General features: G+C 39.0%; 1 protein-coding gene across 3 annotated transcripts in view; it reads left to right on the plus strand.

Annotated features, from left to right (window-relative positions):
• Window positions 1–17,323, plus strand: part of Grm1 (glutamate metabotropic receptor 1) — a 388,725-nt gene that overhangs the window by 334,665 nt on the left and 36,737 nt on the right. For all 3 annotated transcript variants that reach the window (XM_026786206.1, XM_013351434.2, XM_026786205.1), the window contains exons 7-8: window positions 2,061–2,187; window positions 16,330–17,260. In XM_026786206.1, the coding sequence (XP_026642007.1) occupies window positions 2,061–2,187; window positions 16,330–17,260 (1,058 nt within the window). The remainder of the gene's footprint in view (window positions 1–2,060; window positions 2,188–16,329; window positions 17,261–17,323) is intronic.

Here is a 17,323-nt window from a genome sequence, read left to right on the forward strand (position 1 = left end):
ACTGTACTCTCAAAAGTCATTTGAAAGTAAAATAAGAAAAAAACTTTTTACATTTGTTGAAAATATTCTGTCATTTGATCTTTCCCTGAAATTCTAAAATGATGGTACAAATTTCAAATTTGCTTGAAAATAATTCAGATTTATGAAGGCTGGGTGGGGTGTCTATCAGTTTAAATTATGGCAATATTTGCAGCTTAATCCTGACTTTACGTATGGAAATGTTTGTTATTTTTAATGTGCTAGCAGAAGACTTGTGCTACTCTACATGTGGGAATAACAGGGTGCAGGCTGTGCCTTCTGTCATAAGCAATGAAAAAGCTTGACAAAATATTTGAAGCCACTGTGTTCTGACATTGGAAGACAGCGTGTGACCTTGATGCCAGGGAAGTGAAAAAAAAAATGTGCCAGGAAAGCCCTAAAACCACTCAGGCTTCCTGCCTGGAGGCAATCTCCTGATTGCTCCACTACACAGAACACAGAGTTTGGCCATCTTGCTAATTCAAGAAGACAGAACCAGAGTTCGGGAAAGCCAGGAGAGCTGCAGTTTGCAACAGGGAATCAAGACTGTGGATTGCTGCAGGAAAGAAATAAGTAATCCAAGAAATTAGCACAGGCATTCCCTTGAGTATTTGAGCATCAGCCTGAACATGAGCAGAGTAGAATCTGCAGGGTCCAGGCAAAGGCCAAAGCCCAGGGAAGTGAATTCTCAGAGCTGATGCAGAGCCAAGAAATGTCCCAGTTTCTACCAGCCAGAATAAAGATGTCTTGTTGAACATGCACACAATTGGAAATTGAATAAAGGACCAGAATAATCAGAATTTAATAATGTGGCTGAACAGTTCCTACAATGAACCATTCTAGGCTTGCTATAGCAAATATGTCTAAACTGTAGCCCATGGGCTTCATGCATCCTAAGATACCTGTGGATGTGGCTCTGATAAGTTTGCAGATGGAAGATAGCACCACAGTGTTAAATGGATGGATATCCCCCACCAAAGAAGGAAAAACTTGACTATAATTAACTGCCTGCTAGACAAGGTTGAAAACTAGAGGGGGGGGGAGAGAAAGAGAGAGAGATGGATGCAGCATCCTGAGCCTTCATGAACATCATGCCCAACATCTGGTCCAAACTTATTAGATACTGTGAGAAATATGGAAAACCTAAAACATTATCAGGACAAACATCAAATGTTTCCAGCATCTTCGCCTAAGAAGCCTACCTAGCTCTAAGTCCAGTCACTTGTCCACATCAAGAGAAAACTACCTAAAAATACAAAATTAAAAAAAAGCATGTGTCTAGTCTATGAGACAGCCAGCCACAACTCTTGATCCATGTCCATCTTCCCACAGCATTCTTGCAATAAATTTAAAGGATGGTAAGACTTTTTCAGGAGAAAATATATAATCAGTTTTTACTTTTAAAGTAACTAATAAATGTTCATATAACTAAGGATAAAGTTATATTTTTGTTTTGTAGTGTTACAGGGTCCCACTATGTAGCTCTGAATGTCCTGGAACTTGTGCTATAGATCCAGCTATCTTCAAACTCACAAAGATACACCTGCTTCTGTCTCCCAAGTGCTGGATTAAAGGTGTGCGCCACCATGCCAGTTTTAAATTCTTATTTCTTTAAAGTGCTACAAAAATAATGTAGTTGATTCATTGCATAAAAGTGCCACCAAAAGGCTTTCAAACTCAGGACAGAATGAGTTGACATCCACTCCTGGTCTCTTAGACTATGGGGCTTTCAAGCCTTCCTCAGGTTCCTTTAGCAGGTAGAAGTTTGTTTAAGGTTGTTATGAAGACAAGTACTCACCTGAAACAGGAGCTTGTCTTGGGTGCCAAGCACCTTTCTAAGAACCTTCATGTACTGTGTATGCATCTTTTTATATTAATTATTATATTCCTTCCATTTCTTCCCTAGCTGATTTTAAGCAAAGTAAGAGCTAAGACTGTAGCTTGCCTTGACGGCTCATGCCTGCAATCCTAGCATTTCAGTATCTGGAAGGCTGGATCAGGAGAATAGCCAAGAGAACAATGCACACCTTGCTGTCTTGCAGGTCATCCGGAAAGGAGAAGTGAGCTGCTGCTGGATTTGCACGGCATGCAAAGAGAATGAGTTTGTGCAAGATGAGTTCACCTGCAGAGCTTGTGACCTGGGGTGGTGGCCCAACGCAGACCTGACAGGTAGGAGCAGATTCACTTGTAAGCCTGGTGCCTCATTGTTACCCTCTTTTTGTTGTTGTTGTTGTTGCTGTTGTTTTGGTTTGGTTTTTCGATATAGGGCTTCTCTGTCTAGCCTTGGCTGTCCTAGAACTCACTCTGTAGACCAGGCTGGACTCAAACTCAGAGATCCACCTGCCTTGCCTCCCATATGCTGGAATTAAAGGCATGCAACATCATATCCTGATATTGCTCAATAATTAGCTCCTGTTTTTTCAGTACTGTTTTTGGGGACAAACTCTGTGACCCACAGCACATACAAGCCTGTTGGAGTTTTCATGGCCTACACTGAAATCAAGTATATTTCCATCTGAATATGAGTGAGCTGGGATGTGATAGGATATTCTGCTATGGAGATTTTTTTCTTTTTAAAATTTAACGGGAAGGCATTTCAAGACCACTGAATTTATATTTGCCATCATTTCTTGAGCATCTGCTGTATGTGTAAGTTACTGCTACAATCTCTAAAGGTTCAAAGGTAAATTAGCTACAGAACTAGCCCTTTTTGGCATTTGTATGCCCTTTGTGTGTATGCGTGTGTGTGTGTGCATATATGTTATGCGTGTCCATTTTGCCATTGTTCTCTTGACTTTCCTCCTGATCCAGGCTTCCAGATATATTTCAATGTCTGGAATACAGTTGTGAGTCACCAGGCCTATCTACAATCTTAACTTTTATTTTGCTTAATATCTGTTAAGGAAGAAATGGAAGGAAAATATAACAAATAATATGAAAAGAACCTTATACATGAAGGTTCTTAGGCAAACAAGGAGACAAAAAGAATGCTGGCCAGTAGAGCGTGGGAGACTTGAAAGTTTATAACAGACTTGGGGCAAATCTGTGAACAAGAAGCTGGGTTCAGTTGATGGACACAAGCGTTGAGAAGAGAGACTGGGTAGGGTACTGATGGTGATGGCCGGTATTTCTCCCAGATCTTGTCTGTGCTAAGACTTTGACTTTCCACACAGGAGAACCGCTGAGAGTTTTGAGGTGGAGAATGACATCACGATGCCTCTTTGCAGATGGGGGATCTGAGGGCAAAGTGGAGTGCAGACAAGACTGGAAACAGCCATGAGAAAGCCACAACTTTGTCTCAGTGAAGCATTTCAAAGGTGGTAGGCTAGAAGAGCTGCAGAGAAAAGGAAGGGTACTAATTAGATGTAAGAAACTTTTTGGGAGTAAAATTAAGGGAGCTCGGATGTATTGGTAATATACATATATAAGTTTATGTATGTTTTTATATGTTAAATATATCAGTATATTAATGCACACATATATACATACATATGTATTTCTAAAAAGCAATGTTCATATACACAAATTTTATCATAATCCATGTTATAAGCTCACAAGAGAGAAACATTTCAGAATAATACTTTATATAAATTTTACGTCTAGACTCCTAGGAATATTGTTTTGTGGACAAATATAGGCTAAGTGCACTAACCCTTCATCTTAGAGGGAGAAGAAACCCAGAGGCACAAGACTGTATGCACGAGGTCAATGAACCCCTGATTTTAAGACTTCCTGAATACCCTTGAAAGTTTTCAGAAAAGGCAGAAAAGGTGGTGCTGCTGCCGGTTGATTGCTTTTTGCTTCAATCTAAAGAAAACTATGAAAGTAAAGCACATGGTTTTCTCCAAATATAGTTTTTAAAATGGTTAGATAAGTAGAACTAGGTCGCATAGCTAAAATTATACTTAAATGGCACAACCTTGTGAAATGTTAGCCCTGTTAGAGTTGAATCTAAATGAGTATTGATGTAAAATCACCTGGTGTAAAGACCCTTTTCAAAGAAAGCAAATTAAAAGGGAATATGGTATTTTTGTTAGATCGGCATATGACACTTTTTCTTCTTTTTCTTTTCTTTTTTTTCTTTCTTTCTTTTTATTTTTTTTTTTTTTTGAGACAGGGTTTTTCTGAGTTCTGGCTGTCCTGGAACTCACTTTCTAGACCAGGCTGGCCTCCAACTCAGAGATCTGCCTGCCTCTACCTCCCAAATGCTAGGATTAAAGGTGTGTGCCACCATCATCTGGCTGGAATATGATATTTTTGAGGGTATGAACTGCATTAACCACACTTACTCTGTTTTCTTTTTTCTTAATTCTTTAGCTAAAAACTAGCTTGAAAGTTCTCAGATATCTAACATTTATCTAACACCCACCCCCTTCAGACTCTCATTCTCTAGTTCTGGAGCGGGACCTACTATGTTAGGACACAATAAATGTCCACGCTCATGCAGGAACCTTAATTAAATGCAGTAAGTCACATACACAACACCACATCAAAGGAGGCAGCTGAGAAAGGAGAAGAGATGAAAGGAAATAAAAAGGAAATTAAGGACACTTTGATCAAAGAGACACGAGATTGTAAAAAAAATGCTTTTATAACTTCTATTTGTACTTATTTTTATGCTGTGTTTATTCTGGTGCCTTCAGCTTTTGTTTCTCCAGTGTCTTCCAAGATGTCTTTTTCTTCTGTACAGCAACCATTCCTGGCTTAGGAACAGTGTGTTGCTGGTCAGTGAGAATCATCTCCAAGTGGCAGGAGAGAGCTCATGCATGGGTTAATCCACCACATACTCCTTACTTTCAGCAGTACATCCTGGGTACTTTCTTTACCTGGATATGGCCCATGAGTAGAGAACCTACATCTAAACTCGAGCTCAGAACTGCTCTCAGCATATTTAATCATGTGCAGCCAGAAGTCAGAGCAGTTTAGGGGTCTCTGATTCTTTGTGCAACCCCGCTCTTTGGCGTGGGTATACACACCCACCAACTCTATAAAACAGATGGAGCAGGACACATGCTCCCTTAAAGGAACATCCTTCACGTATTTATCTTTTTAGATATGCATACCTTTGATGGCCTAGTTTCTCAGATGTTTTTAAGGGAGTGTAAATATTTGCTTTGAATGACATTTTTTTAGGGCTTTCTGAGCCAAGACATCTCTGAGCCACTTTTATGGGTGGCTTTCAAAAGGCTGACTGTTTACTAATTGGTGCTGAAAAGACTGAAACTAGATCCTATCATTCATTTTGATGAAATGACCCAAAGTGGATCAACGTCCTATGTATAAGATCTGTTATAATGAAAGGTCTAGAAGAAGGCACAGGTAAGCACTTGAACATGCTGGTTGGTACAAGCTAAGAATTTTGGAATCATTTCTTCAAAGCACTGACAATGAAAGCAGAAATGGACAAAGCAGATAATATCAATTTGAGAAGCTTATGTACATCATAGGAAACAGTCAGGGAACTGAAGAGAAAGCCCAAAGGGCGAGGGGCTAGTTTCCTGCCACCTGCTTAGATGTAGATACCATACACATAAATCTTGAGTCTTTTCCTTTCACCAATCTAGGTCATAGCTTGGTTAATCCCTTGAAAACTCTGAACCTCAACGTTATTACTTGTCAGATAAAAATAATCAAAATGCATCAGTGCCTTAAGAACTATTTGTTCTTCAACCCATTGAGAAACACCACTCTCACTCTCAGAGCCTGGTGCTATGACCATGATAGCTGTGTTATACTCTGGGTCAGATCAATTTAGAGAGTTAGAAAATCAATGTGGTTATCAATAGAAAAGCTACCTCATGGATCCATCTATCTCCCTGCTGGGCTCAACAGCTGTGCTACCTGCCCCCAGGCCGCATGCACTGGATGGCTTACACATAGTTTTCCAGCCTTCTTTTGTACTCAGGCCTCCCCTGTCACTAGCAAGTCTCTTGTTTTCTCCTCCTCCGCAGCAGGTTCTTCCTGCTCAGCCTCTTTTCTCTTACAAGTAAGCCTACACCAAGAGCCCTGGTGTTTGAGAGCTGGATCTGACTAGCATCCATTCTCCTCTTTTGGCTGTTGGAGTGAAATCTCAGCTGACTATGAGAATGAACTGTAGAAGCCTTTCCCAGGTTGTCCTTAGAAGGCAGCCATTCTGGAGAGACAAGAGCTGCCTTTCTTCTTGGCACTCTTTTAAGCTTCCCCCATTCTTTCCCACTGTTATATTTTCACATGAAAAAGAACTTCTATTTAAACCGTGTTTTAAAAGGCTGCCAGGGTGCCTCAGAAGGTTAAGTTGATTGTTGCCAGACCTGCTGACCTGAGTTCAATTCCTGGGCCTTACAGAAAGGAAAGAAAAGACTTCTGCATGTTTTCTTCCAAACTTCACCTGTAACTCATGACGTATATGAGTGTATACATGCACACACACACACACACACACACGCACACACACATACACACACATGCACGCACACACATACATACACACACATACACAGACACAGACAAAATGAAATTTAAAACTCACATTTAAAAAGAAAAAGCTTGTATGTTGTGATAATTGTTCTTTGAGATCAAATCACATTGTGCTTCCCTTGTAGAGCTCTGACGATGTAGCCCAGGCTGGCCTTAACGTGTCCTCCCACCTCAGCCTCCCATGTGAGTCCTGGGATTATAGGGGTATAGCACCACAGCCAGCTGTCACAATGGAACCTAGTCACATATTTAATTCCTTAGATTCTCCTACTGTGAGTGTATCATCTACTTATTGTCAAACGACTTCTCCTATTAATTAGAACTTCATCTTGACAAAGCATGGAAGAAATCTCCATGACCGTAAATTAGATGAACACCAGTACAATTGCTTTTCTAAAGCTTGACTGTTAAACGAGACCCATATATAGTACACATAAAGGTTACCTTAACATTCCCATGCGTTGAGCCATGTAGCAGCTCATGCTGCCTCTCTCTCCACAGTCAGCTACTTTGCCATTATCGGGACAGACTGTTTTGCAAATATCATCCTCACTATCTTCAGAACATACATCTCTCATCCTTATTTGTCCTCATGAGTTAATGACAGCTATTGTCTCAGCATTTCTATTAGCTTTGTGCGTGAGCAGAAAATTGGGTTCCATTTGCCACTTACTTGGTGCCATGTCAAGCACAGAGCAAGGGCACAGCACATGGCAATGTGTTTTTGGTGTTGCCATGGTAGCAGCAGTTGTGAAAAGAAAAACCCCACTGGTAGAGAATACCAAAAATCAGTAGAAATATTTAGGAGAGTACAGGCAGTGTCTTTTTGTGGGTGTTTTGTTTTGATGGGTATTTTTTCTTCTGATAAAATGTCTGTTGAAATGAAAAGTGATTTTTCTCTGAGAAATGATTTATTGTTGCTGAAGATAAGGTGTGTAAAAATGTACTGATATCACCCTTGGAGGTAGCTACTGTCTACATAGCTGGCAAAGATTCTCATTAATGAAAATGAATATTTATAAGGGACTTAAATTTTCATAGCATGTTTTTTTTTTTCTGGGCCTGAGAAGACACTGATGACTTCTCAGAGGAAGTGCGTTTGAAAGCTATTGGGCTTTTTGTATTTTCTCCTGGGGTATCTACATTTCAATTCTGCACATAAATTTCATGCTTCAATTCTTAGGATTTATAAACATGATTCTTTCCCATGATGATATAGGTCTTGACAGTGATTTAATAATTCATGGGCCAATTTAAAGTGAAGCAATAATGTTTATTTGTCCTAAAATGTCTAATAGTTTAAGGACTCCTCAAAGACACAGCCTATACTAAACATGCCATTTAAAAGTAGAAAAATTAACTAGCGTTAGTTATTGTCTCCACTTTGCCAATCACCGTGACCTTCTTACTAGTGTCCATCTATTTATTCAATTTTCTAAGATACCTTACCAACCATTTTGCACTCAGAGAATTTTGGAAAAAACTGAGGCAATCACATAAGAAGCACCACATGAGACTAGGTATGTAAACAGAAAACTGAATCTCACAGAATGACCCTGTCTTATGAACGGTGGGCAAAAAGCAATGTTTGTTCCTTGGTGGGAAAAAAAAAGCTTTCTTAAAATAAATTTTTAAGCTGTACCGTGAATTATAAGTAGAAATTCACTTTGTAGGTAACTCATATTACAGAAATACATTGAGGAAAGCATTTTGGTAATGTTATCATTAAATAGTGTTATAAATGTTATAAATTCCCCTAAGATAATTAGGGTAAAATAATTATCACCTCTATTTCTTAATCCACATTAAGCGTGACTTGACCTACTTAGAAAGAAATATGATATTCCATTTTAGCCTCCTTAATGCATCTGGATATTATAAACTATGAAATATCTGGTTCACAGATGAGAAATAGCCTCTAGTTCTTGGATTGGAGTTATCACCACTTGCCTGAGTTTTCTGGGTAATCTGTAGCCTGCTTGAAGGCTAACTTGTATAATGCCTCCAGTTCTCTGAACGACTGGCCATGGACATTTGCCAAGCCGCCCTGTTTTCATTGCTCTGTATGCTGTCCAAACAACCCTTTTTAAGTCTCCTTTTGCAGGTGGGGGCCAGGTATGTGTGGATCACTATTCGTCATCCATTATGGGAGGAGTCCATCTTCCAGCCTTGAATGCTCTCACCCAGGATTTTCATAACTTTGACACCTCAAAATAGGACCATAATCTCACTAACATGACATGTATGACTGACTTGGACATTAGAGTCAATTTCCTCAAGATGGCAAATCTAATGCTTCTCAAATTTAAGATGTCTGAAGCAGGGGAAAGTAAAGGGGGGATGCCAATCTTTAGGTATCCCATTCAAGGCATTAGTTATTGCTAATGTCCAGGTGACTAGGGTTTAGATGGGTCTGACCAACTTCCTCATATGTAATGAGTCCAGTATCTTGCTGATAGGAAACTGATCACAGTGGAATGGCAAGCCTGTGCTTGGGTTATTGTTATGATAAACTGCCCCTGTTACTGCACAAGAATGCCCTGTCTTCCGCTAGGACAAAGACAATTTCCTTTAATTATATATGGCGTACTGTTCGTGACAGTTGCTGTGCAACTCGATTTGGACAATTTTATGGCCTCTTTTGGAGACGCCTCTATTTGTCTTTGACTTTTGACAATGCTATAGAAGCTAGAGTTTTTAAGATGCAAACTTTGAAATTTCCCTGGCGATGGCCAATGAAATCCATTAGAACTGGTTGGCTGATATTTCTGCCTTGAGCTGTCTCAAAGCTGGTGTTCCTCAGACAGATCTCAGCAGTGCACACTCTGATGGAACCTTATCTATTGATGAATAAGAGCTTGCACCTGGATCTCTCTTGATGCGGCGGTGCTGACACGCTGTCTGTCTTTTGCTGCAGTATGCATTCTGCTTTTAAATAAAAACATGACATGAATGTGTTTTGTGAGCTTCTGAATTTTCACAGATATGTGAACCCATGCTGACTTTGCTTGCCCGTGAGAAATGTTAGAAAAGCGAATGTGAACTTGCCTGCGAATCATTTCTCAAATGATCCAAACCAACAGAAATTCTGGCTATCTTTAAGTTATTGAATTAGAGATGCCAGCTGACTAGAAAAGTCTTAGTAACAGACTCCTATTACTGGTAAGAGAAAAGTAAAGATGGAGTCATATTTGCATAACTTCAAATCAATAAGGAAAACTATATATGAATAAGTAGAACATACAAAATATGACATGCACAAAAATCTTTAGAAATTATATTGAATTTGTTTTTTGATAGTTTCATACATGTATATAATGCAGTCCAGTGACCTTAACCCTCGCTCCTCTCCTTCCTGGCCCTGTTCATCCTCCTATAAATCCCCTTCTCATATTCTCTTTTGTTTGTTTGCTTGTTTTGTGATCCACTGACCTTAACCAGAGTGTGTGGTTATAGGTTTGGAATTGTTCATCTGGAGCCTGGTTGGGCTGATAGTGGGTTTCCAGTTTAGAGCATGATTTTCCCACTACCAGTAGCCAAGATGTCAGCAAAGTAGCTAGGACCCCATGAGCCTCATATCCCATGATGAACTGCTGAAAAGGTCAGTCTTGTTCAGGCTCAGTGCAGGTAGCCACTGATGGTTAGTTGTCATATGTACAGAAGCTCCATCAGGGCTCAAAGAGGGCATTTCCCAGCTCTTCTCTGTATCTTCTGAATCTACCACATTCACCACACTTTAGTGGGGTGGCATAAAGTCTTGTCTAGGGTTGATACCCCAAGTGTCACTTATTCTCAGTACCTAGAGCAATCTTGAGGTTTTTTTCATTCACAGCTGTCAATGCTGAGAAATATTTAGATATTTAGTGTCAGGTTAGCTGAGCAGTAGTTAACAAGATCCCCTCTAGAGACTTGCCTTCCTCAGCCATTGCTGTTGACTGTATTATAGTATCCGACATAGATTATTTACTATGGAGTTTGTCTCAGATCCAACCAGGGAGCAGTTGGTTACCCCCTAACAGTGGTATCACTTTTGATAACCTTGCAACATAGTTTGCTCTGAAGATTTGGGTTTAGAAACTTAACAAAATGGGCATTTTGCTTCTGGACTTTCCACAGCTGTGCTTTTAAAATTTACTAATCAGTTAAGTATTCAGTAATGTTAAGATTACTTTTTATTTCCCAGAGGGTTGAAAATGATGAAGACAGTGTTATTGAAGTGTAAATTCATGAGTAAGCATTGTGATGAATGTTTCCTCATACCATTGAATCATAAATCAGAATGTTCTAGCTAATAAATATAAAAAGTTAATCATATTTTATCATTGTAAGGATTTTATCATATTAACAGGAGATACTGTATCAATCAGGCTTTCTTTTGGCCCATCAACAAGTCCCCAAATCATGACACAGAGACTAATTATTAGTTATGAATGCTCTTCCTTATCTTATGCTTGTCCCCCTAACTCTTATAACTTAATTTAGCCTGTTTCTCTTCATCTATGTTTTTACCTTTTTTTTTTTTTTTTTCTGTATGTCCTACTCCATGTCTGTCTATCTGGTAACTGTCTGTCTGGCTGGTTGGCCCCATATGTTTTCCTCTCTCCCTCGCTCTCTCTTCTCTCCCTCTCTTGAGCCTAGATTCCTCCTCCTACTTATTCTCTGCCCGCCAGCCCCATCTATCCCTCTGCTGCCTAACTATTGCTGTTTAGGTATTTATTAGACCAATCAGGTGCCTTAGGCAGTACATCTTTATGTAATTAAACAAATACATCTAAGACAAATGTAATATATCTTCACCTAGTTAAAGTAATATTCCACAATAGAATACCTTAGTCTTTTCTGAAAAACACATAAGTTAAGCTAATTCATATTTGTAAATGATAGAAGGGGCAGCTGTGTGTATGCAATCCCTTAGAAATTCTCAAAAAAATTTTTATTTCAGTGCCCAGCTTTCACAATTTTCAGATTAATGTAAGTTATAAATTAATCATGAACTGGCTACATCTCTACTATCTTGGAAATAGGATTGTGTTTTAATCTTGTGGCCAATTTGTTTCTCCTAATAAATAATTTCATTTCCTTATGAGGAGTTTATATCAGATTCACAATGTAGCCCATATGGTGCGTCTAGATAACCTTCATGTTATCTCCAGGATTATTACTGTGAATCTTATGTAATAATTATGGGATTTCTTTACAAAATGTAGCCTTGCTCATTTTTGTGTGTCTGTGATTGAATCCTTAAATTTTCTGTGGATTTGTGGATTTCCTATTATGGAAAAAATAATTTTGTGTGATGTGAAATTTTTGGTAAGGACTTTTAAATCAGACTGTTCTTTGCACATAACATGATTGTTTATGAAAAAGAATCTTTCTAACATACTTTGAAGTGCTTAAGTTTGTATGATATTTTCTTTTATGAACTAAATTTTATGACAGCCATTTTTTGGTAACATTAAGAAACCAAACAACTGATATTATTGTTTATTTTTAAAGACTACTGAAGATTGAAAAAGAAATGTTTATGGTTCTGGATGTAGCTAAAGGGAGAGTACTTGACTGGGATGCAAGACTCTTAGGTTTGATCCTTGGTACTATCTCAAATAATTTCTTCAGATGATGAATAAGAATAAAATAATTATTCTGAAAGTATACCAACCATGAATAGATCTCTTTACTCATTTTTATTTTAGTATCACTGTTGACAACAGATGATGCCAAATTTCAGTTATTACAAAAATTATATTGAGACACAATGTTTATAATATGGGCTAGGCTTCTTATTGTTTATCAATCCTAGAAGATTTCCTTTTTATTTTTAATATACGTAGGAAGGCAACAAGTCAAGGTCTAGTACTTAAAATTTCTGTTGTGAGTAGGAATGCTTCTTGAGGTAAATATAACCCTGAGATTCTGCTTCATCTCTTAAAAATTTTAAAGTTACTCAGTTGTGAGTATCAGAGGGCATAAAATTGGAAGTAAGAATAGCACTAATTTATAATTGTTAATTGAGTAGCAGAAAATGATGGACAGTTTTTGATAGTTAAGGAATTTAATATGTATGGGCACATTAAATTTCATGGTACAGCACAAGGCCTTAAGATGTTTTGACTAATTTGGTTTATGATTGTGATTGCATTAAGGCAACGGTCTAAATGTTGGTTGTTGAATTAAGGAACTGGGCTTAGTGTGTGACTTAATTGTCCCTTGGTTATAAAGCACATCAATCTAGTAGTTTAAAACAGCACATAGTTAACATCTCACAGTTTCTGTGGGTTGGAAACCTGGGCATGGTTTTAATTGGTCCTCTGTTTTGGAGTATCTTTCAGAAGGCTAGGAATAATGTCTAATGTGATGTTAGAAAGTTGCACTTCTCAACTTTTGTCTGTGGTGGTTTTCAGGACATGATTCCCATAAGCTGTTGAGATGAAGGTCTCCATTTTGTATAGGTGGTTTTGAAAAGTCTATCCTCCGTTCTTTGTCATATGAACCACAATAACATGACAAGTTAGCTAACTCGGGTCAGGAAGAATGTTGACTATCAAGACATACTACCATCTTATGTAACATAATCCTAGAAGTGACAGTCCATCAACTTTCTTATATCCTGTGGATTAGAAGCAAGTCACAGACTCTGCTCATGTTGAAGATCAGAGGTTACACAAGGACATAAATATCAAAGGTCAGATTTAGTAGAGATCTTTTTAGAAGCATCTTTCTGGAGTAGGTAATAGCTCTATGCGTTGATTTGCCTAGAGCAGAAAGTAGCCTTCTCATCTGCAAAAAAATTTTGAGAATCTAGGTCCTGTGGTAGTCTACATTGATATGTGAAATTCTAATCTTTGTTTCTGTTTAGTCTGTTTTTCTACAGGGATTCTGGGGTAATAGCTATTTCTGGAATTACATATAATGTGCCAACATATTCAAGTCTGGGCAGTTCTGATTTGACCATATTCAGGACCTACAGTGTATCTTAGCTGAAAACTGATCTCATCTGCTAAATTTGTAGGGCCTTGCCCAAGATAATAAAGAGATTATTTTATGAATAATCCCACACTATTAGTTATGTGTTTGGACAAAGGGTTGTTTTTCCTATCTGAATGACTTTATTAATCCAAGGTATCTAACGTTTCATTTAGTTGAAATAGTTTAAAGAACCACTCCTTTTAGAAGTTTGAAGAAAGAACTCTTGAGTGGTAGAGCCTCTCACGAGTAAAGTCATTAGATTAAATGGAATTGGGATACTTTTTTTTCGTGATTTGTAGACATTTACTTTCTTAAGTTACAGGTGTGAACTACCACGTATGATATTTTTGTTGGTTACTAGCTTAATAATTTCTAAGCTTTAAAACCCAGGGCTGGCTTAAATCATGTTTTTTCCCACATACATGTCTCCATCTGGTTTTGAAAAATCAACTTCCTTATAATTCAGTAGACAAAATAACCCTCAAACCCAAGACTCCCCATTCAAAAAACACATGCAATAAGCCTGTAAGTTTAAATAAAAAATAGCAAAAACAATGAACATAGCAGATATGTAGAACGTTATTTTATAAATTATGCAACTGTATAGCAGTTTTTGTTGACTCTTTTATATTTTTTATTTTATGTGCATTGTGTTTTGCCCATATATATTCTATTTATGTGGGGTGTGTGTGTGTTTGATCTCCTAGAACTAGAGGTCCAGACAGTTGTGAGCTGCCACATGGATGCTGAGTTTGAACCTGGGTCCTCTGGAAGAGCATCCTATACTCTTAACAATGAAGCCATCTCTCTAGCCTTTTTTGTTGACTCTTAAGAACCCTTATGTCTAATTACAAAAATGGTGTGCTCTAAAACCAAATTTTGAAATACTTAATATAAAATTAGATATACTTGCTTTATTTGAACACTAAGCTTAGATCTTCTACAAAGATACACAAATCATGTATTCGAGAAATATGAAATAAAGACAACAACAAAATCTTAGAAGAAAAGTTTCCTACTTAGAACAGTGTTGGGTCTTCCTCACATGTAGTATGTGAGAATAGCAGCTTGAGCCTTTGAGCTGCCACTGGAGTTTGAAAAATCTGGTGAACCTAAGGCCAAGAAGCGACTCAGTGAGTGAACCTATTGGTCACAGGACCTCCAATATTTGGCAAATTAACATCTTCAAAATGATCTCGATGAAATTTCTAGAAACATGAGTAATAGAAAGAGCAAAGATAGACAGACAATCATCTTTGTCTAGCAGTTCTACCTCTTACATCCCACATTCTTTGGGGGAAAAGAAAAGGCAAAGACATTTCATCATGACTGGTATACTGTAAGCTCTATGATGGTTGCAGGTATCAGTTCTATAGGACTACAGTGGCTGTATATCATAAACAGATACAGGAATTTGCCTCATTTTTAAAAACAATATAACACAATAACTACTTAACATAGCATTTTTATTGCATTTTGGTATTATAAGTAATCTAGACGTGATTTAAAGCACACGGGGGGGGGGTCCGCAGGTTACATACAAATATTATCCATCCTCAGGAAGGCACTAGAGTCTCCACGTATTTAGTACCACTGGCAGGTACTAGGACCAAATAGTTCTATGCAAATGTCATCTCAGATAAGTGACTTGAATATTCTCTATGCTTTGGTATCAGTTTGGGAAAGAAGTCAATTCCTCGTGGATACTGAGAAGCAACTGTATGTGAATTAGAAGAATGAAAAGACAGAAAGAGCACAAAAGCTAACTAATTTCCTGCTGACTACATACTACAAGAGGTGGCTATCCCTGAGGGATAAATTTCCCCTGAGCAGATGCCATGACATGTTCTGTGAGCTCTTAGAAAGTGTGTTTAGGGACTGATGAATTTCCAGAACATAACCTGGTTGACAACATCTATTGAAGTAGGAATTTGGGTAAGACTGTGGTTGATTGATTGGCACTCCTGTGTTGATGTGAGCATTTCCCAGATCATCAGAAGTAAAGGCTGACACTCAATAGTTGGTGGACAAAATCATGTCCATTGAGGTGGGTTGGTGCTGAAGGACTGAACAGAGGTAAAACTGGTTTTTCTGGTCCCTTGGGGGTTTCCCTTCTAGGGCTATAGAACAAAGACTCTCTCTCTCTCTCTCTAGAGTCATTAAAATAATTCTACTATCACAGTTTAGTAAAATACTGGTCTAGATTAAACATGGATTCTTGTGAAGAAGTTGTCTCCTGAGCAATTCCTTAGAGACACATGCCCACAGAGATGAATGGAGAGAGGTTTCATTCTTTGGCTTGTCTGTTGGGGGCTATTAAGGCAAAAGTCCAATTGACAGACTTGGAGAACACATGGGAGTTTAAGTAATACAAAAAGGTGTGGTAAACAAGAAAATGTGACATTTATTGAATCGACAACATTCAAATAAATACATACTCACATACACATGCAAATATAATACTCTGCTAGCTAAAATTTGTCTATGAGTCTCTTGAGCTTATGTATAAGGGTTGCATAACAAAAATAATTCTTCATTTCTTTCTTATTAGTATATTCCTTTTGGTTATCCCTGTGTTATTTTTGTTTCCTTTCATTTTTTTTTAAATAGAATTAAACTTCACCAAGGTGGTGACAATCACTTATAATGCTGGAGCTGAAGGAAAAGATACTTTGCAAGTTGAAGCAAATCGCATCAGACTGTAATGAGATTAAGTTTGGAGAGATGGTTATCCAGGGAGGACAACAGAGTATGTCTGAGTAACATGGAGGCATACCAGCACATACCGTGAATGATGTGACTGGTTATGCCTCCAATAACTGGCAAGCACCAGTGAAAATGCTCAACAGAAATCTGAGACTCAGACTAAAATCATTTTTCTCCTTGCAGGCTGTGAGCCCATTCCTGTCCGTTACCTCGAGTGGAGTGACATCGAATCTATCATCGCCATCGCCTTTTCCTGCCTGGGCATCCTCGTGACTCTGTTTGTCACCCTCATCTTCGTGCTGTACCGGGACACACCTGTGGTCAAGTCCTCCAGCAGAGAGCTCTGCTATATCATTCTGGCTGGCATCTTCCTCGGCTACGTGTGCCCTTTCACCCTTATCGCCAAACCTACCACCACATCCTGCTACCTCCAGCGCCTCCTGGTCGGCCTCTCTTCAGCCATGTGCTACTCTGCTTTAGTGACCAAAACCAATCGCATTGCACGCATCTTGGCCGGCAGCAAGAAGAAGATCTGTACCCGAAAGCCTCGGTTCATGAGCGCTTGGGCCCAGGTGATCATCGCCTCCATCCTGATTAGTGTCCAGCTGACCCTAGTGGTTACCTTGATCATCATGGAGCCTCCCATGCCCATTTTGTCCTACCCGAGTATCAAAGAAGTCTACCTGATCTGCAATACCAGCAACCTGGGCGTAGTGGCCCCTTTGGGCTACAATGGACTCCTCATCATGAGCTGTACCTACTATGCCTTCAAGACCCGCAATGTGCCCGCCAACTTCAATGAGGCTAAATACATCGCCTTCACCATGTACACTACCTGCATCATCTGGCTGGCTTTCGTGCCCATTTACTTTGGGAGCAACTACAAGATCATCACGACTTGCTTTGCAGTAAGCCTCAGTGTGACGGTGGCCCTGGGGTGCATGTTCACTCCCAAGATGTACATCATTATTGCCAAGCCCGAGAGGAATGTCCGCAGTGCCTTCACCACCTCTGACGTAGTACGCATGCACGTTGGTGATGGCAAGCTACCATGCCGCTCCAACACCTTCCTCAACATTTTCCGGAGAAAGAAGCCGGGGGCAGGAAATGCCAAGTGAGTTGTCCAATCTGGGGTTCTCTCTCTCTCTCTCTCTCTCTCTCTCTCTCTCTCTCTCTC

Source organism: Microtus ochrogaster, linkage group LG4 (genome assembly GCF_000317375.1).
Source record: "Microtus ochrogaster isolate Prairie Vole_2 linkage group LG4, MicOch1.0, whole genome shotgun sequence".
In the NCBI taxonomy this organism is placed as follows: Eukaryota; Metazoa; Chordata; class Mammalia; order Rodentia; family Cricetidae; genus Microtus; species Microtus ochrogaster.